Raw genomic sequence first — 20999 nt, 5'->3', positions numbered from 1 at the left:
TTATATAGCAATCGAAGAACACTAGAAAAGCTGCTGCATATTTTTTGCAGCACTAAACACTCAAGTTCATCGTGTTCTGAGTGCGTTCCTGAGAGCTCGCCGGTGTTTTGACTTCCGACGAACTCCGACACGGTCGACGTACGATGGCCCGACGACGAGCGCGTCGATGTCGGAGCCACGGCCGTGGACGCCGAGGCGGTAGGAGCTGAAGTGGAGTACCAGGGCGGTGGCCTGGTCGACCGTGCCGTCAGGGTACCCACGCTGCCGCGTGAGGCGCTTCACCCAGCGGTCGACGATGCCCCGGAGGTCGCGCAACACCTCCTCGCGGACCACCGTCGCCCCAGCCAGAGGTTCTCCAGCTGCGCCGTGCCCTCCAGGTCGGCCGCCGTCTGCGCGCAGCTCACCGGCACCCCAGCTCGTCTGCTGCCGTCGTCGCCCGCCATCCGCGGCCCACCGCCGCCCCAGCTCGCCGATCATCGCCGCCGCCGTCGGCCGCCATCCGCGCTCGCCGCGGCCCACCGGAGAGCAGAGAGCTAGATGCACTGGAGAGAGAGGAAGAAAAGAGAGAGGAGAGGAAGGGAGAAGAAGAGGAGAAAAGATAAAATAGGAAAAAAACTGATATGTGGGACCCCTGGACTCCACGTCAGTAAAAACCGGTCAAAAAATAAGTCAATACTGAGAGACCTTTTCTGAACAGATTCTGTAAGTTTAGGGGTACACATTTCTGGTATTCGAGTTAAAGGACCAATAACAAACTCGGCTCTAAGTTCAGAGACCTCTATTAGACTTTTTCCTTATTAATAAATAGCTAACTATTATATGGATGAGCCGAGAGAAAGTTGAAAAGAGTCTTACCGTCAGCTTATTCCTATAGTACTAGTATCCCGCACAGACAACATAGTAATAGATTAATATATGTTTAATTATCAATTATAAAAAATAAAAAATAATGATTTTTAATGTAACTTTTCAATAATTTTTTTTTAAAAAACATACGGTTTAACAATTTAGGATGTGCCGGCGTGGAAAAGGAGATAATCTAGCTTACATAACTCACGGAACGAGCGCAGCCCTGGCCTGCTAGTGACAAGGATGAAACAGATGAGGCGCGGAAAGTAGAGGTGGGTGGGAGGGAGGAAGGCACTGGGAAGAGGGAACGAGGCCAAAGCAGAGGGGCCGGCAAACTCATCGATCCGCTTGAAGCGCAGGAGCGATAGTGCTAAAGGCGGCGAGGCAGTTTAGGAGAGCAGGTAGAAGCCAGTGACCGGTCCGTGGATCCTCTTTGTCAAGTATTAACGGAAGTAGTGTTTTGTGAAATGGTTTGCTTCGATGGATAGTTTTTTTTTTCTCTTTTCAAAATCCCCCAGTCGTGGGATTTCATGATAAATAAACCCCAATACATGAGATCGTCTTATATTATTTACTCATATTAAAAAGATATATATGAATATAAGTGTTTTCTACGTCTACATAAAACATGTGTACTCAGAGGGTCGTTCGTCACTGTAGGTTGGAGTTTGACTTAACACACAAAATAAGAAATATGATAAACATATGATTAATTAAGTATTTACTATTGTAAACTTAAAAAATAAATTAATCTGACTTTTAAGCAACTTTTATATAAATTTGCTTTGAAAGGACACACTATTTAGCCGTTTATGAATCATAAGTATATAAAAAAGGGAGATTAGCCCCTATTAAGCTCTTGCGGACGCGCCCTCACAAAGATTCCATAGTGATAGATCATGTGATTAGCTTGTCCAGATCTCAAGTTGGAGGCACTTTAGCAACGCATCAGTTGCACTCACGCCTGATACGTCTGATGCAGACTCTGTCTAGAATTCCTGCATTTGCCTTCGAATTCTCATTAAATTCATTCAACCCTGATCTTTTCTGCTAGGCTGAAAAAAAAAGGAAACCTCGTTCAAAATGGATTCAAATATCTGGAGTGGCCTCAATTTGTTTGTGTTCTATCTAAATGGTTACGTAGAATTTTAAAAAGCTAGTGCAGTACATTATTATGCTATATATCACTCCATAAACTTGCATATCCAAATCCAATCTCTATACTTTGTGACCAGAAAACAAATTATATTCTAACTAATATGCATGCATTCATAATCATATTTGTCTTTTTGAGTAATTTATAGAAGTCAAATTTAATCGTGCAGTGATCAATCACATATTAATTTATCGTATCAAAATTTTTATAACTACTTAGACAGAGTATTGTATTATGAACGAAACAAAGGGATATTCACTGCAGCGGCTACACTGCACGCCAGCCCTTGCCAACGCCCGTCGACGGGCAGTCCCTAGCCAACACCTCCTCAAACAGTGAATTTTGTTTATTTTAAAACATTTTTAATAAATAATTTTACTACCAAACATCTCATACAAAAATTTTCACCATCTAATTCTCAATCAGTTTTCTGTACATCTCTTGAGTGCCAAACGCAGAAGTGCTAAGTTGACCTCTCAACCCCTATCTTTTCCTCTACTATAGAACCTAGCAAATTTGATGGGTCATCCGTGACGGAGAGCCCGTTATACCCACACTCATATGTGACGGGCCAAAATAAGGCCCGTTATAGATGACTCTGTTCGGTTTGGCCCGTCACCGATGACATATCATCCGTGTCGAGCCAAAATTTACGCCCGACACGACTTATTCGTGAAGGGTTAAAATCAGCGCTCGTCACCGATGACACTCATCCGTGAAGGGCCAAAATAAAGGCCCGTCACAGATGAGTCATCCTGACGGGCTAAATTATGGCCTGTCAAAGATGAAATGAGTCATCCGTGGAGGGCCAAAATTAGTGCCCATCATGGATGGGTCATCTGTGATGGGCCATAATTCAAAGATGACATGAAAGATTTCCCGTGAAAATTTTCCCTCCTCACCACTTCAAAATTTTTATCTTTTCTCCTCCTCTCTCTGTCCTCCTGCTGAATATTTTTTCCTTCTCTTCACTCTTTTTCTTTCTCTCTCACTCTTTCTCTCCTCTCACTCTCTTTATCTTCCTCTCTTGGCACCAAGCTCAAGATGGCGGCGTGCGCATGGCGGCCGACACGTCGCCCTGTCGCTCGGGCTGCCCCCTCCGCAGCGGTGCCGACCCTGACGATGGGTGGTGATGAGAACAAGTGGGTGACTACAACGACACAGGTGGTGGCGGCGGCGCTGACCCCGACGACGACGACGAGTGGGCAGCGATGCGAGCCTCGTCCTACCCGGATCCATAGGCGGGAGTGGGCGGTGGGAGCAGGGGCGGCGTAGCGGATCCAGCTCGGGCGCGGTGACAGTGATGACGACGGCAGCGGGCGATGTAGTTTTAGTACACTACTATTTTACTTGGCTGTAGTTATTATTTTAGTGCACTACTGGTCAGAAAAATTTCTTGAAACTAATATATATATATATATATATATATATTGTTTCATTCATCTTTTTGAGGGCATAGCTAGTAACATCGAGGCCAGAAAATAAATCAAATTATTTTTTTTATGTATTTCACTATCCATGAAGGGCTGTAATAAGCGTCCGTCACGGATGAGTCATCCGTGACAAGCTATGAGCATCTCGGTGATGGGCTTTACTTTTGGCCCGTTAAAGATGATGCCTATCGGTGACGGACTTTGGCCCGTCAATGATAGGTTTTTCTCATCAGTAACCACTCATCACTGGCCAGACCATTGTCCGTCACAAATATGGGTTTAGACCCATCACAGATAACTGGTTCTATAGTATTGTTCACTTCTGCTTATACTTATAAGCTAATATTTAAATTTTCAACCTTAAATCCGGTGTTAATTTTGAGGTCTTTTTACCAAATTTTATTTTCTAGTTTTGACTTTTCAATTGCCAAGAATATATATACATAAGTTTTATTCATAAATTATTTTTATTTGTAAATATGTCATTTAGATTTTTGCTTGCAAAAGACAAACAATCATGCCTGTTTGCAGTGCCGGTGGTGGCCTAAGGTTTCGAGACTCAGACCTCGTTTTGGCAAGAGGGAGAGGTAGGTAAGTTATCCGGCGCGGGAAAACACAGTAATAGATTAGTACATGATTATGTAATTATTAACTATTAGAAATATAAAATAGATTAATATGATTTTTTAAAATAATTTTTCTATAGAAAGTTTTCGTACACAGTACACCGTTTAGTAGTTAAGCGTGCGCGTGAAAAAATAGAGAATGTGATTAGAAACAGGGTCGCCGAACACGGGCTCATCAAAGAGGGTAAAAAAGTTTGAAGTCGTGGCTCAGATCAGCTGTATCGAGGTCGACTGAAATCGTATTAATTGGCTTTAATTCGTAGTCATATATAATGATTAATGAGTCAACCGCCCGTCTCACCAACACACCAACGGGATTAACCATGGTCGCCAGCTGCTGAACATGAATTCATGAAAAGCATAGGTCGACCTGTGGTTAAGCTTTAGTTTAATAAAATGAAATTTAGTTCATTTACACTATAATAAAAGTGAGCCGTAAAGACACTTTCTAAATACTAGAAATACTGTAGAGACATTTTTTAAATGCCTTTACAACAACATAGAGGCACCTTAAAAAATACCTTATAAGTGTCTTGTGGTGATTTGTCTTTACAAACAAAGAGGCAATTTGTAAAGTGTATCTATGTCTTGCGGTATTTTTATAGAGACGTTAAATTATATGACCACCATAGAAAATCATTGTGGAAAAATAGAAATGAAAAAAAACATACCTTTTGAACCCAGGACCTCTTAACATGCTAGTTATTTAGATTCATTCACCTAACCATCTTAACCTTAAGTGATTACTTGTTAAATGATATCTTGTCTTACATATATTTAGTTATTTAGTATGTATTAACCTCCAATAAAGTGTCTTTAAGAAGATTAAAATGCCTCAATAAAATGCCAATACATATGAGGCAAATTATAAAGTGCCAGAAAGATGCCTCTATAAGATTAATTTAGAAAATTAGGTTAGAAAGCTGCCTCTAAAGTGTCTCTAGAGTAAAAACATTCTAGGCAATTTCTAAAATGCCTCTAAATAATGTCTCTATGCTATAGGAGTCTTAATTTTAGAGGCCATTATGTTACGTTTTTGTTGTAGTGTTAGTTGAACTAGAGTCGACCCTAAAATACCTGCGGGTCGACCTACGACCATCCTGAAAAAGTCATGGTTGTGCTGGGAAGGTTCCAAAACTCACAGAGACGAGTTGTGTTGTACATGAGAGCAAGGGTAATAATATAGCCAATAAGTTAACTGTAAGGCTCCTTATAGTCTTTTTATAGCCTACTCATTGGGGCGCCATTTCTTACTGTTGCTGCTGGCGTTCTTCTATATCTCCCACCATCTCTTCTCACCTGCTCTATCTCTCCCCTAGACCCTAGTTAATTCTTGGTGGGTGGGTGTTGATGGTTGGGTTCTTGGATGCATCTATGCGGAGATGGGGAGTTCACTGCTTCATTGTTCCGTTTTTGAGCTTTGGGCTGCTGAGATGAGATTATGTAATTTTGTTTCTCGCTGGAACTCGATGCTTTACTTGCTGGTATGTTCTTTGCTACTTCCTCTGTAGACTTTCTAGCTTTACCTATATTTATATAGAAGACAATGAATCTAGACATATATATAAATTATATAGATTTATTAATTGATAAATTTAAGCTAGACTAAAAAGTTTTGCAATATGAAATAGAGACGATATCTTCTTGCCCTCTCCTCCATATTTCTATCTATGTGTGTGAGTACTAGAGATTTTCACACTAGAGGCAAGACGTGGTGGTTAATCCAGAATTTCACAGGCTGGGGCTTCTAAGCCAAGGACACCGACCGCGGGGTGTGTCATAGCTTCAGATGCTCTCAGCCCAGACCTGAAGAGCTGCCACCGTGAAACTTGTGGCCTTCTCATGCCCACAACACACTTGGCACATGGGGCAGTAACATGGATAGTGAATGCCCTAAGATAACTAAACCTTTTCTTTTCCACACATGTTTCCTGAAATGTTAAACGGTGTATTTTTGACAAAAATTTTTTATAGCAAAGTTGTTTTAAAAATCATATTAATCTATTTTATATTTTTTTAATAATTAATAATTAATTAATTATATACTAATCTATTACTATATTTTCTGCGTTGGATAACTAACCCGTACTATCGAACGCAGCTTTAATATGGTATTAATTGACATAATGTGCCTATCAGCTCATCTGACTTAAACTCTAAGCAATCATTCTTCTCCCATCCTCAATACTGAGTAGGGTATAAATTGACATGACGTGAGTACGTAGTAGTATCTCGTACATTTATCCTCATGCTGAATATACAATGCTATATAACGTTATTTTTAATATGCATTTCTACCGACTGATATCGATATATTTATATTTAGATGGTTCCGTTTTCGGAATTCCGACGATGTCGATATCATTTTCATTTCCACCTCTACTCTCGGTTTCAATTTCTAGAAAAAAATATGAAAATAAAAATGAAAAAGATTGTTTTCTAAGCCTTTTCATCCCTGTATATCCACGGGTTAGGGCCCATTTAGTTCCCAATTTTTTTCCCCAAAAATATCGTATTAAATTTTTGGACACCTAAATAAGCATTAAGCATAGATACAAAAAACTAATTACAAAATTAGGGGGGAAATCATGAGACGAATATTTTTAGCCTAACTAGTCCATAATTAGCCATAAGTGCTACAGTAATTCACATGTGCTAATGACGGATTAATTAGACTCAAAATACTCGTCTCGTAGTTTCCAAACAAGATATTAATTTTTTTTCATTCGAATCTAAAAGCTCTTCCGACATCCGGTCAAATGTGACGTCTTCAATTGGTGAATCATGGCACCTTGTTCCAAAAATTGCCTTGGGACCTGCTTTATCCTACAGATCAATGATTGGTCCGTTTTTCGTTGTTGTCCATGACCCTTAAGAGCAAGTATAATAGCAGGCTATAAGCTGACTAAATGCTTATGTGGAGGAGAGAGTGGATGAGAGAATGTAAGCAGGCTGTAAGCTTGCAGCCAGCTCAGGCACAAGAACCAAGAAACTCTGTGAGAGTGACATGTGGGTTCTGCATTAATGATGAAGAGCTAACTAGTATATGGGTGGGCTAAGAGTTGACTATAAGAAGTCTTATAGTCAGCTTGTTGGCTATATTGTTAGCCTTGCTCTAATTATGGCTATCAATTCGCACCGTACCATGCATTCTCTTTCATGAGTCAATTTCAGAGCGATTGTAATGCAGATATATCATTAAGAATGGACTTCATCGTGCAAATGGCTTGTATTTCTTTAGTTTCAAAATATAACTATTTGTGTTTGAGGACTATTTATACCTCAAACATTAATATTATCCACATTCTAACATGTATTTTTTTTGGGGACCATAACATTTGTTGAAGGGACAAATAAAGTTATGTACCATATAAAGTATTGATGTCATTGCTTTCAAACACGGGAGTATTTGTTCTCTCTACTCACTATCACTATATATAATAAATACAAGGGAGCAATAAACCAACAGCCATAATTAATAGTTGAAAGTCACTTGCAACCGTGTTAATTAAAGGTGTCATCAATAATATCTGAATCTAACCATTTTAATTAGGGTCCACCTAGTGATCAAATGTTTGAAAATTTTAATTTCATCCATCAAATATGCTCACTGTCGTTGGATGATAATCTGAAGACGTACACACGCAAGTTAAAAAGCTCATACACGCGCTCTCCAGCCTCCAATGCATTGCACGCGTGTTTGACAGAAAAAATCAAACGTTTAATCAATAACGAAAGTGTTTTAATTATATGATGCTTCACTTGCACCTACATGTAAGAAAATACATAGAGTAAAAATATTTCACAAAATGGAAATGTTTTTAAAATACGATTATGTTTTGTAACAGATTTATGCATCGGAACTCGAAGTTTTGTATATAAAACATCGATCAGAGACAACTTCAACTCTAAACCATTCCATCCAAGCAGCCAAAGAACGCCTTGCCATGGCCGCCTCGGGCAACCACGCCGTGAACGTTGCCGCCGGCAATGGCGACCGACCAGAGGCTGCCCGCGACCACGTCATCATCTTCCCGTTCATGGCGAAAGGCCACATGCTCCCTCTTCTGCATTTCGCCACCGTCCTCTCGGTCCACCACAAGAGCCTCCGCGTCACCGTGCTCACCACCCCGGCGAGCCTCGCCTTCGTCCGTAGCCGCCTGTCCGACTCGGCGCACCTCGTGCAGCTCCCGTTCCCATCGTTGCCGCCGCTGCCGGCCGGCGTCGAGTCGACGGACGCGCTCCCCTGCCCGTCCCTCTACCCGACGTTCCTGCGCGCCACCGCCCTCCTGCGCGAGCCCTTCGCGCGGTTCATGGCGTCGCTGCCCTCCCCCCCGCTCGTGGTCGTCTCTGACTTCTTCCTCGGGTTCACGCACGGCGTCGCGGCCGACGCTGGCGTCCGTCGCGTCGTGTTCCACGGCATGTCCTGCTTCTCCACGGCCATCTGCAAGTCGCTCTTCGCGAACCTGCCGTCGGTCGGCGTCGAGCACGGCGGAGCCGCTTTTCACGTCTCTGGCATGCCGGAACATGTTACAATCACGGCGGCGGAGATCCCGTCTACGTTCGAGAAGATGGGCGACCTGGACGACCCGGTGACCCAGTTCTTGATCAACGACGTCGGCCTGTCGGACGTCCGCAGCTGGGGCATCCTGGTCAACAGCTTCGTCGCGATCGACGACGACTACGTGGCTCCAGTAGAGTCGTTCTACGAGCACGGAGCCCGCGCTTGGTTGGTGGGTCCGCTTCTACCGCTCGCCGGCGACACGCCGGAGCCGGACAAGGAGAACGACCCCGAGGGCTGCCTCGCGTGGCTCGACGAGAGGGCAGCGCGGCCGGCGGCGGTGGTCTACGTGTCGTTCGGCACGCAGGCGCACGTCGCCGACGAGCAGCTCGATGAGCTGGCGCACGGGCTGGTCCGATCCGGCCACCCCTTCCTGTGGGCGGTACGGTCCGACAAGTGGTCGCCGCCGGTGGACTTGGGGCCCGACGGGCGTGTCGTCAGGGGCTGGGTTCCGCAGCGCGGCGTGCTGGCCCACGAGGCAGTGGGAGGGTTCGTGAGCCACTGCGGGTGGAACTCGGCGCTGGAGAGCCTCGCCGCCGGGAAGCCCGTGCTGGCGTGGCCGATGATCGCCGAGCAGCAGCTGAACGCGAAGCACGTCGTGGACATGGTCGGCACGGGGGTCAGGGTGGGCTCCGGCGGGGCCGCCGTCGTCGGGAGAGCGGAGGTGGAGGAGAAGGTCAGGACGCTGATGGACGCCGGCGGAGAGGCCGGGCAGAGGATGCGGGCGCGGGCTGCATGGGCTCGACAGGCGGCGAGATCGGCGGTGGGCGACGGCGGCACGTCGCGTGTGGCGCTGCAGAAGCTGATTGAAGAGCTACAGAAAAGTTACGAGGTTGCCGTACGTCGTTGATTAAAGCCGAGTGATGTTGCCATCATTCTCTACTAAATTTAAACACGACTTGTCATTTTTTATATTTATATTAAATTTTTAATAAGACGAATGGTTGCAACAAAAAAGTTAAACATTTTACATCATGAAACGAAATTCCAATGTGTTTTTAGACACCTAAATAAGTCATTAAATATATATGAATATTAAAACTAATTATACGCTTATGGCGGAAATCGTGAGACGAATGTTTTAAGCCTGATTAGTACGTAATTAACCATAAGTGCTGCAGTAACCAACATGTGCTACTGATGCATTAGTTAGACTTAAAATTCGTCTCGCGGTTTTCAGGTAGAGTCTAAAATTTGTTTTGTAATTAGAATTATGTTTAATACTTAAAATGTGTGACCGTACGCGTCGATGTGATATTTTTTAAAATCATTTTGCAAAGCCTTGTTCCTTTTATCCTATTTGTGGCTTGGCCAATTGGTTCGCCAACTCGACCACACGCATGTGAGCTGGGTCCATGGGAGCCGTGAGGTCTCTGACTGACAGCTGAGGGCAGTCCTAATGATACAAACCGGTACGGTTGTCGTAGTATAAGAAAATATCTATATAAATTATTTTTTATAATAGATATTTCTTTGAGTAATAATAGTTTTTCTCTTTCTCTCTTCTAACTCTATATATTCCATCAATAGTGAGCTTGACACATGGTGAATTTATGGTTTCTTGCTGTATTGGGTGAAGAGAAGACTTGGTTTTTCATGAGAAAATCACCATTAAGAGCTATTTAGTGAGGATAGAAACCACCATTAAGAGCAAGTATAATAGGAGGCTATAAGCCGGCTAAATGCTGAGGTGGAGGAAGGATGGAAGGAGAGAGAAGAAGCGAGCTATAAGCTTATAGCCAACTCTGGCACGAGAACAAAGAAACTCTGTGAGAGAGACAAATGTGATATGTATTAATTATAAATAGCTAACTACTTTATATATGTGGGCTAAAAGAAGGCTATAAAAATTCATATAACCAATAAATTGACTATATTATTAGTCTCGCTCTAGTACATCATTGGGACTGGAATGATTGATAGTATCATAGTACTATATTTATGTGCGTAATCCCATCATTAATTCCTCTTTCTTATGTTTTTCTCCTACGAATTAAATTACATATATATGATATATATAAACATATTATTAATTTTAATAAAATTTTACATGAAATAATTTTTAAAGCCACATAGCGAAAAACAAACTTTGTGCTAGTATATACATATATATTGGAAATACATATATGAACGTACATTCACATGCCCATGAAATCTCTATCATTCATGTGCTTTAGGATGCCTGCAGCCGGGCTCCTTGCACTTTAACGGATAGAGGGATTAGGGCATATACAACGGTGAGCCAACCCCGTGTGGGAGAGAAAAACAGCTGATGTGGCGGTCATTAAATGAGGAAAGAGAGTAAAGTCGTCTTCTATTCCGTCGACGGATGGGGCTCGTGCTCCCAGACGAATTGCCGCCGCCACCGCGCGTTGTATCACTTGCTGTGAGTCGTCGTCAGCATGGATGGGTCCCCTGCGCACCCTGCCCGCCAATGCGAGAAAATCCCCTCCCCGCCCGGCTGCTCACCCCGGCGCGCCAAAATTCCCCGCGGCTGCCTGCGCATCCGCTCACCTCGGCACCAAAATTCCTCAACGCCAGCGTCATCTTCCACCTCCGTCTTCGCCCCCTATTGTTGCTGCGGGTGGCTGTGTTGTGTTCATGGATTGAATGGGAAAACTCCTTCGGCTGCAAGATCTTGCTTGTCCGTCGCTGGTGCATCTGTCACGGTTTTGGTTGTTGGTTTCTTGGGTCTAGAGGCTAAGCTCATGTGTTGTGGTCTAATATTAGGGATTAATCTCATGTTTGAGATGTGTTGATTAAGAGTAGGTCGGTGTCACGTCCTGTCAAAGGAATTTCTTTTCTTTTCTTGCGTTGCTTCTTTTGATAACGTTCTCTGTTCATTTTATTGTTCATAGATCAAGTATTTGGTTCCTATTCCCTTTTTTTTTCTTCCTCCTGCTACGAGTTCGTGGATTCCTGGATGATGATTTTAATTGTTTCAGTACAAATATTTGTTGGTTGATTTCCCTTAGTTTTGGTAGAAATCCTTTGATTTGGTACAAATATTTGTTGATTGGTTCGCTTAGTTCTAACCCATAGTGTTCTTTGGTTCTTGTTGTAGGGTTGATCTCGTTTACTCAGTATAAAAATTGCAAAAATACAATTGACTGAAACCTATGCTCATTGTTTCTGAATCTTGACTAGTGTGCTTTACATCTCTGTGGGTTAGCAGGTCAACAAAGCATTTTTTGAGTCTAGTGAAACCAGATGTTTGTTCCCTTGCAAATAAGCCAACTTGATAGAACTATCAGTAATCCCATAGTTTCTTATTTCAACGAAGCAACAAAATGACATACAAAGTCAATGCGCACTTGATCATGGATGGATGCATGTATGTATTAAACTGCCTACAGACAACCAAGCAAATAGCATATGTCTAAACTGTTGTACAATATGTCTACTTAGTTGTCTCTATGTGCAAATAAACAACTATCGTCTATACTGTTGTACATGCCCTAAGTATAGGGAGATGTGATGAGGGGAAATAATGACCTGCCATTGTGCAGGTGTGGGTTCGGTGCATGAAGTCTGAGATACTATGTACTAAAGACATGGTAAGTTTACAGTATGTGTGTCTTCCTATTTCAGATATGTCTAAATTGATGTATGTGGCAGCCATGTAACAATTTGTGATATATATCCTAAGCATATATAAGTCTGATACCAAATTTTAAATAGAGTTAATTTTAGTCTGGGCCAGTTATATTTATCCTAGTTTCACCATGGACTAGGCCCAAACATATATTTTCACATAAAACCACTTAATCTAGTCATTTGTTGCCCTTTGAACCAGATTTTGTAACTTGGGCCGTCACGGTGTTTCTGGCCCATGCCACCTGAGCAACATCTAGTGGATTCAATCGAGGGAAGAGAGAGGGTAGCAGCCATAGGGTCCCAGAGAAGAGAAGTCCTAGCGCTATGGATTTTCCACTGTGAGGAGAGGAGAGAAACGCACAGCCGTCACACCGTGGAGGCGGAGTTCATCGACGACTCGGTTTTCACCATTGTGGTTCTAGCGCTCGCAAGGTGAAAAGAAGCTGCACCGGCGTGCTTCGCTCCCGCCGATAATCTGCACGACATTAGAACGCACAATGCTTCAGCTCACATAAAGGGAAGATTCCTCTATGTTAAATATGTGATCCGAATTTTAACTGGAATTATATTCGAATTAGTTTCCTAGTAGGTTTCTCCCAGTTGTTTCCTACTAGGAGTTAGCTTAGTTTCCTAATAGGATTCTTTCGCCTTATCCTATTAGGACTCTTAGTTTTTCTCCTTATATATACTCTTGTAGTCTGCACGGGAAGAGGCGAGTTCTCATTGTTTCCCCTGCATTGTAATCATATCCTCATAGTGCAATTTGCCGGTTGGCACCCGTGGTTTTTTCCCGCAAGGGTTTTCCACGTTAAATTCGTGTCTCGTCTGTGCTTTTGTCTTTAACAAGTGGTATCAGAGCCGTGAAGATTAATCTACGCTACGCTGCTGCCGCTGATCGGACTTTTCCAGTGATCTGCGGAATCGCCGTTCCGTCGAGATCAGGTCGGAGTCAGCGGCGACTCCGACTCGACGTCGTGTTCGCACAGAAGAAAAAGAAAGGAGCAGACGCGCGCACGCGGGAGGAAAATTGATCGTTCCAAGGACAAGCCATCAGATCGTGTCGTCCAATCCGCGCTACTGTAGCAGCTACAGTACAGCTACAGTAACATCATCGTTTTTCTTTTCAGATTTAATTGTTACATTTACCCGATCTTGTGTACCCAAAAGTTGTCAGATCATCTATTGTGCATCATTCCGAGCACTGGAGTTTCGCGTATCTGCTTGGGTTCAACATATTAATACCAACAGATTCAGGATTTATTCCCAATGGCGAGTTTAAAGTATGATCTACCTCTTTTGGACCGAGACACAAGATTCTCATTGTGACAAATGAAGATGCGTGCAATTCTTGCACAGCAAGATCTAGATGATGCGCTTGATGGATTCAACAACAAAAGGATAAATGATTGGTCCGACGATGAGAAGAAGAAAGACCGTAAAGCTATGGCATATATCCATCTTCATCTATCAAATAATATTTTGCAGGAAGTGCTTAAGGAGAAGACAGTTGCCGCGCTGTGGTTGAAGCTGGAACAGATATGCATGACAAAGGATCTGACCGGCAAGATGCACTTGAAGCAAAAGTTATTTCTGCACAAGTTGCAAGATAATGAGTCTGTGATGGATCATCTCTCCACTTTCAAGGAAATTGTTGCTGACCTTGAGTCCATGGAGATAAAGTATGATGAAAAGGATTTAGGCCTTATTTTGTTGTGCTCATTGCGTAGCTCATATGCAAATTTCAAAGATACTATCTTGTATAGTCATGATACTCTAACTTTACAAGAAGTTTATGATGCTTTGCATGCCAAAAAAAGATGAAGAAGATGGTACCTTCTGAAGGTTCTAACTCACAACCAGAAAGATTGGTTGTTCGGGGCAGGCAACAAGAGAAGAACACAGACAATAAATCAAGAGACAAAAGTTCTAATGGCTACTGCGGAAGGTCAAAGTCCAGAGGCAAGTATAAGTCATGAAATACTCCAAGAGAGGTGGACATGATATTTCTGATTGTTGGAAGCTACAGAACAAAGAAAAGCACAAGGGAAATTATAAACCGAAAGGTAAGCAAGAAGAGCAAGGTAAAGCCGCAGTTGCTACTGATGATAAACCAGATGCAGAATTACTGGTTGCTTATGCTGGTTGTGCACAAACCAGTGACGAGTGGCTTCTTGATACTGGATGCACCTATCATATGTGCCTTAATAGGGATTGGTTTACCACCTATGAACCTGTACAAGGTGGTAATGTTTTGATGGGTGATAATACGCCCTGCAAAGTTGCGGGTGTTGGTACTATACAGATCAAGATGTTTGATGGCTGCATTAGAACATTATCAGATGTACGACATATTCTCAGTTTGAAGAGAAATCTCATCTCTTTATCTACTCTTGATCGCAAAGGGTACAAATATTCCGGTGGAGATGAAATTTTGAAGGTAACAAAAGGTTCTCTTGTTGTGATGAAAGCTGACATTAAAACTGCCGATTTGTACCATCTACGAGGTACTACGATAGTAGGTAATGTTGCTGCAGTTATCGATTCATTATCAAATTTCGATCTTTGGCATATGCGTCTCGGGCATATGAGTGAAATTGGTTTGGCAGAATTGAGCAAGAGAGGATTACTAGCTGGGCAAAACATCGGAAAGTTGAAATTTTGTGAGCATTGTATTTTTGGCAAACACAAGAGAGCGGAGTTTAACACATCTACACATACTACAGAAGATATTCTTGATTATGTGCATTCTGACTTATGGGGTCCTGCTCGTAAGAGGTCATTTGGAGGTGCTCGTTATATGATGACTATCGTTGATGATTATTCAAGAAAAGTTTGGCTCTATTTTCTAAAGCACAAATTTGAAGCCTTTTGAGTATTTAAGGAGTGAAAGACTATGGTCGAAAGATAGACTGAAAGGAAGGTGAAAGTCCTTTGTACTGATAATGGGATGGAGTTCTATTCTAGGCAATTTAAATCATATTGCAGGTCAGAAGGCATTATGCGCCACTACACCGTTTCTCATACACCTCAACAGAATGGCGTAGTTGAGCGTATGAACAGGACAATTATTTCAAAGGCCCGTTGTATGCTGTCAAATGCAGGTTTACCTAGATGGTTTTGGGCGGAAGCTGCTTCCACTGCTTGTTATCTTATTAATCGCTCACCCAGTTATGCCATCAATAAGAAGACTCCAATTGAGATGTGGTCTGGTTCCCCAGCTAATTATTTAGACCTGAAAGTATTTGGTTGTACTGCTTATACTCACGTTGATAATGGTAAATTGGAGCCTAGAGCTATTAAGTGTATTTTTCTTGGTTATCCTTCTGGTGTGAAAGCCTACAAGTTATGGTGTCCTGAAACACAAAAGGTTGTGATTAGTAGAAATGTCATCTTCAATAAATCAGTTATGTTGAATGATCAGTCTTCTACTAATGTAACAATCATGCAGGTTGGCAAGGATATAAATATAACAATCATGCAGGTTGGCAAGGATCATCGGCTATAAACGACTAATTACCGAGCAAGATCTATAAAAATATCTAGCCTAGCTTACTAGGAAAAATCATAGAAGATCGGACCAAATCAAGACAGTTCAAGATTACACCTAGAAATGTCGGGATAGATACTAAACAGATCTAGATTGCTATCAAGCCGATGAGCCGATGAATGATAACTTATCGACTGAAACTCTGATAAAACAATGAACAATATAATCAACATCATATAAACTATTTGATAAAGGTAATCCAATAGATCGGACTAAACCACGATTGTACACGATTGAATATGTCAAACATCAATAACAAATCGACGTAAAATACTCAAAGTGGTCGAATAGATCAACCTAAGATACAAGAGTAACCTATGTTGAATCTGATATATTAACTAGCAATCGTACAACCAGATTAGAAGATTGGACTGAACAGAGACAATTTTGATCCAGCCGGTATGACTACCAGGGCCGGCGAAACGTAGGACTTACCTCTCTGCTGGAGATCGAAGCGATGCAGCCCCGCGTCAGGTGCCAAGCTCCGCCGGTAATGAAACCACGGTGAAAAGGGTGGCGATGCGCCGAAAGTATTATTGATCTATGTATATAGATGTAGATTATTTACAATGATCCTGGGTATACATATTTATACACATCGGTAGATCCTAGTCCATATTGGACATGACACACGTTTCCTAATAGATAAAATGAAATATCAAGTTCCAATCTGACTCTAACTCTAATCCCTATTAGATACGATACAAGTTTACTAATAGATAAAAGGAAATCTAGTCCTAATCAGACACAAACTCTCCAATTAATAGATAAAATTAACCTTTATGCCATGGTCTTCATGATTTCTTGTTGGATTCGGACTCTTTTAGATAATCTTCTGTCGGCCGATCGCATCCTTTTCTTAACCGAATCCACTAAGAGATTTTATCAAATTTTGGTGTTAACACAGTATGGAGCTGCTTTGAAATACAATGATATTGCTATGGTGTGTATATTCCCTCCTGCGTATTGTGTTTGAGTTAAATACGGACCTCATATGTCAGCATGATTTGAGAACTAAATGCCCAGGTCTGCAAACGGAGAGGAGGAAACAAAATGTGCCTCTAGTGGTATAATATCATAGGGAATACTTAAAATTGACACCAAGGATTCATTGATCAAGGTATATGGCTGCAACATTGTTCAAAATAGTAATAGACTACTAATTACACATCTATGTAGGATTTTAGTTGAGCACTGTAATTATGACCAGAAGCCCTATTCGTCAAAATATATCCTCTGAACTCGAACTCCTTTTCCTCTCCTCCTCTTCCCTGATGGTGGCTTGTTCTCTTCATCCGTCATCCTCACTAGGTGGATTAGATAGCTCACAGGTCATAGAACTAAGAGCAACCACCTCCGCAACAGCTAAATCTTTACCATCATCCTCTTGGGCATACAAATCCTCAATATCGGTATCATCTTCACAATGGCTCATTGGATCTTCCCTCTGTCTCTTCATCTCCTTTAGTTTCTCAACATAACCATCCTTTTCTTGTTCATGATCTGTGTCACCAATTGAAATGCTATGCCGATCGTGCTCAATGCATGGTTGTTGGTTCAGTGTTATAATCAATGTCATCTTGCTCCAGAGATGACCCGGCAACAACTTCAACATGATCTATTTTTAGAGGAGAAAATGGTGTTGTGTGCATTGCCTTGAACATGTGCAAATCAACCCTCTTGTTGTTTCCATTCTCCATGATCATATCTTTCACATTTGTTTCATCTCTAATCTTGGTCAAAGTGCCACAAGAGTACGTATCGCTACTGGTGAAAATAAGTCATCGCATGCTTCATAACTCTCCGCTTCCAAAAGCTTCACCAAGTTGGAGTAGCATATATTATCTGTATGTATCTTCTTCTACACAATATCGGTGTTTCGTTCCCGGTCATGCTTGAAAAGCCTTAGTGACCAATACTCACTAGCCATCCTATATCACCAACATCTATACTACTATAAACATGAGTAGTGGTGATGGTAAATCTGCTATCTACCCCACCACCAACTCCCTCCTATTTTTTTTAAAAAAATAATTCAGATCTATATATTAAATCATTTTTATTAACTCTACTTATTAACATGCTAATGATATTTTTTAATAAAATTCCGTTGTAACGCATAGACGATATGCTAGTATATACAAGAAATCATTAAGTACTATTATTATTTCATGAAAAAAATTTAAACACATACTATGTTTCTTTTATGACATGAAGTTAAACTTTTTTTAGGTACATTTGTTCAAACATTTGTAGGAAAATATAAAATGTTACCTTCTAAAGACAAAATACATAACATCTAGTATCACGTTATACAAGTTGTTGTCTAGGTACTCAGCCTTTTCTATAGATAACAATTATTTTGAAATTTAACATGCAGCTATGCTTAGCACAAGAACAAGATGTGATTAATAATCAACGTATTAGATTAAAATTCTAGGCATTCAACTGAACCGGTCAATCCCAGTTACTACTCTATTTGATTTACCTTGTGAATGGCTGCAAGGATCAAGTGGGATGGCAGTTGCAGATGCTATTGACACTCTTGTTCTTTGTGTCACAGGGGACAAATAGCAGCTCTGGAGGGGAGAGTCGTGAGCAGAGCAGCCGAGGATGCCATGAGTAGAGCAGCTAAGGATGCCGTGAGAGGATTCCACCGAGCATGCAGCCTACTGGTCATAGCCGACCGGAGTTGTTGAGGGAGCTGATTTCGAGCAGATCGAGCGACGTCACCATGGCCGACAGCACCGATACCAAGCGGAGCGGCCCAGGCCAATGTCGGTGCCGAGTGGAGCAGTCCGAAGCTGCTGCCTGCTGATGCCGAGCGGATCGACGATGCCGATGCCAAGCGAAGCCATCGAGGATGCTGCTGTCAAGCGGACTAAGCTAGCTAGTTCAGCGTGGCAAGAATTGGGGCCAAATCGTGGCATGCTACGCGCACTACCGCATGAACTCCCGCGCAGTTTTTCCGTGAACTGAGTCTCCCACGTTAGCTCTCTTCTAGGTTGCTGCTACTGCCTATTAGGCATGGGCCAAAACTGATGTGGAGGCCCAGAGTAGCAAACCTTAGTCCAAAGAGCAAAAAATAGGTATATTAAGTGGTATTAACTGGAAACATGAGTTTAGGACTAGTCTATTTTGAAATTTGGGTAAATAATAGTGGTACAAAACTGAAATTAACTTCTTTTTTAAACCGGGGGATCGATGAAGTTGGCCTGGGCATTTGAGTGGCTCCGTGTGCTAAAATATTAGCGATGAAATTAATACATGGAGCGGAGGACCGGCCGTCTGGCCGTGCCGGGCACTGGATATAAAATTGTGCTTCGCCGCCGGTCTCACCGACAACTACTCAAAACAACTACTCATCATACTACACACAGCCACTAATCACTAGCTGCTGCATGCAAACTACTTGATTTGCATGTCGCAGTTATTGGTGTCATCTCCGACCACACATCGCATCACACAAACAAATTCAATTGTAATTAAACTGAGTAGATACATATGAAATATTTTCTAATATTTGTTACATGGTCGACCCAACTTAATAGGTTCAAATTCACTACCGAATACCGTGCTTGATTACCATTGACCGTCTCCAATAACTTGATGGCCTGCGTCGATCCTAATCTACCTCTGCTGCCTAACCTTTTCGGTTTTGAGCTACGTAATTCCAATTAGCACTAGCACATAAGCTTATTTTGCAGCCCATTTGCAAGATTTGCATCGATAAGGCCTACATTGTTCATCATATATTAGCTGCTAGTTGTGATTATTTTTTGACTAGTCATTAATTAATGGTTGGTGAGAATAACTCGGTGTTGAAACCCAGGGACCCCTTTGTAAAAGTTCCTTTTGAGAAACAGCAAAAGTTTATTCGGAAAATTTTATATTGGAGCATAATAATCTTCCATGTAATAGAATAGTTGGTTTGTTTACATTAACATAAGATTAGGGCATGTTAAGCTCCGCCATCACCTCGTTAGACGTTTTGCCTCAGCGCTGACAAAGCTCATTAGCAATGAATGAAAGACGACGAGCTCATTAGCGGAGATGGTGGTAAGCGAAACGGTTGGATCTAGCCTAATGGCTAGATCCTATATCCCCTATCGAAAAAGCGGCTATAAGAACAACACTAGAAAAGTGATAATGTGTTAGTTGGTAATGCCATCGATGAGAACAGAGATGAGAGAAATAATGTATTTTAATTTATATGGATAGTCTATATAATTAAAGTTAGCTTATTCTATTTTATCTCCTAATACCTTTTTATAATGGTAAAGTAGACTATATAGAGTTATAAGGATTTTTTGTCTTATGTTCAGGAGCGGAGTTATGTGATGCATGGGATTCCCAGCCACCCGGTTTAGAAATTTTTTAAGTAGAATTTATCTATTTTCATCATATATACACCCTATTAATTCTGTTCAAAACACTAAAAGTAAGTGAGTGGTATCTGCTGTATTATTTTATTTTAGTTCCGCTCCTACTTAAGTTAGGATGCCTTGGTTTGGCATGCTCTCTTTCATCTCAACTTTTGTACCTCACCAGTAAAAAGGACATGACACTCCCTATCGTCAGCTGACGTCGTTCTATTTTACATGCGTTGGTTCATTTTCTTTTTACATCTTCCAACTGACAGTTCGTTTTTGTCTGTGGACTGTCTTCTTTCAACTAAAATATTTTCTTATTTATCATAATTATGTTATTATCTACAATAAAATAAAAAAAAATACTTACTGCCTTAGTGCCGAAATAACTCCAACCTGAACTCTTCAGATACAAATTAAAAGTAAGTGAAAATGACCAACATAATTTTTATTGATAGGGAAGTAATATTGCAAGTGTACATAAAGACTACTGAAAATGGAATTGATGGATTTATAGACTATAATAGATAAGGAACATAAGTAAATTTATTTGGCATAAATGATAGAGGTTAATATTCTAGTGGGATGGGGGAATATATCCATGGGTCAGTGATATCCATGAGTTAGTGTACATGACGTGTTCAATTGGTGAATCGTGCATGGCACCTTGTTCCAAGAATTGCCTTGGACATGCGTTATTCTATAGATCTATGATTGCTCCGTTTTATTGTTGTTGTCTATGCCTTTAATTATATCTATCAATCGTATCCTACCATGTCTTTTCTTTCTAGTGGCAGAACCAGGTTCTCTACACACATAGGGTTCAAAGTAAAGGCAAGAACTATCCATGAAAATTCATT

At 41.6% G+C, this 20999-nt stretch overlaps 1 protein-coding gene across 1 annotated transcript; it reads left to right on the top strand.

Annotated features, from left to right (window-relative positions):
- Positions 1-7982: 7982 nt before the first annotated feature.
- Positions 7983-9565, top strand: LOC107304361 (UDP-glycosyltransferase 90A2-like). The gene has a single exon (XM_015838136.2). The coding sequence runs from the start codon at positions 8012-8014 to the stop codon at positions 9473-9475; it is 1464 nt and encodes a 487-aa protein (XP_015693622.2). The 5' UTR covers positions 7983-8011; the 3' UTR covers positions 9476-9565.
- Positions 9566-20999: the final 11434 nt, after the last annotated feature.

This window comes from Oryza brachyantha, chromosome 6 (assembly GCF_000231095.2).
Source record: "Oryza brachyantha chromosome 6, ObraRS2, whole genome shotgun sequence".
NCBI classification, from domain to species: domain Eukaryota; kingdom Viridiplantae; phylum Streptophyta; class Magnoliopsida; order Poales; family Poaceae; genus Oryza; species Oryza brachyantha.
This window is presented reverse-complemented; position numbering and strand designations above follow the sequence as displayed.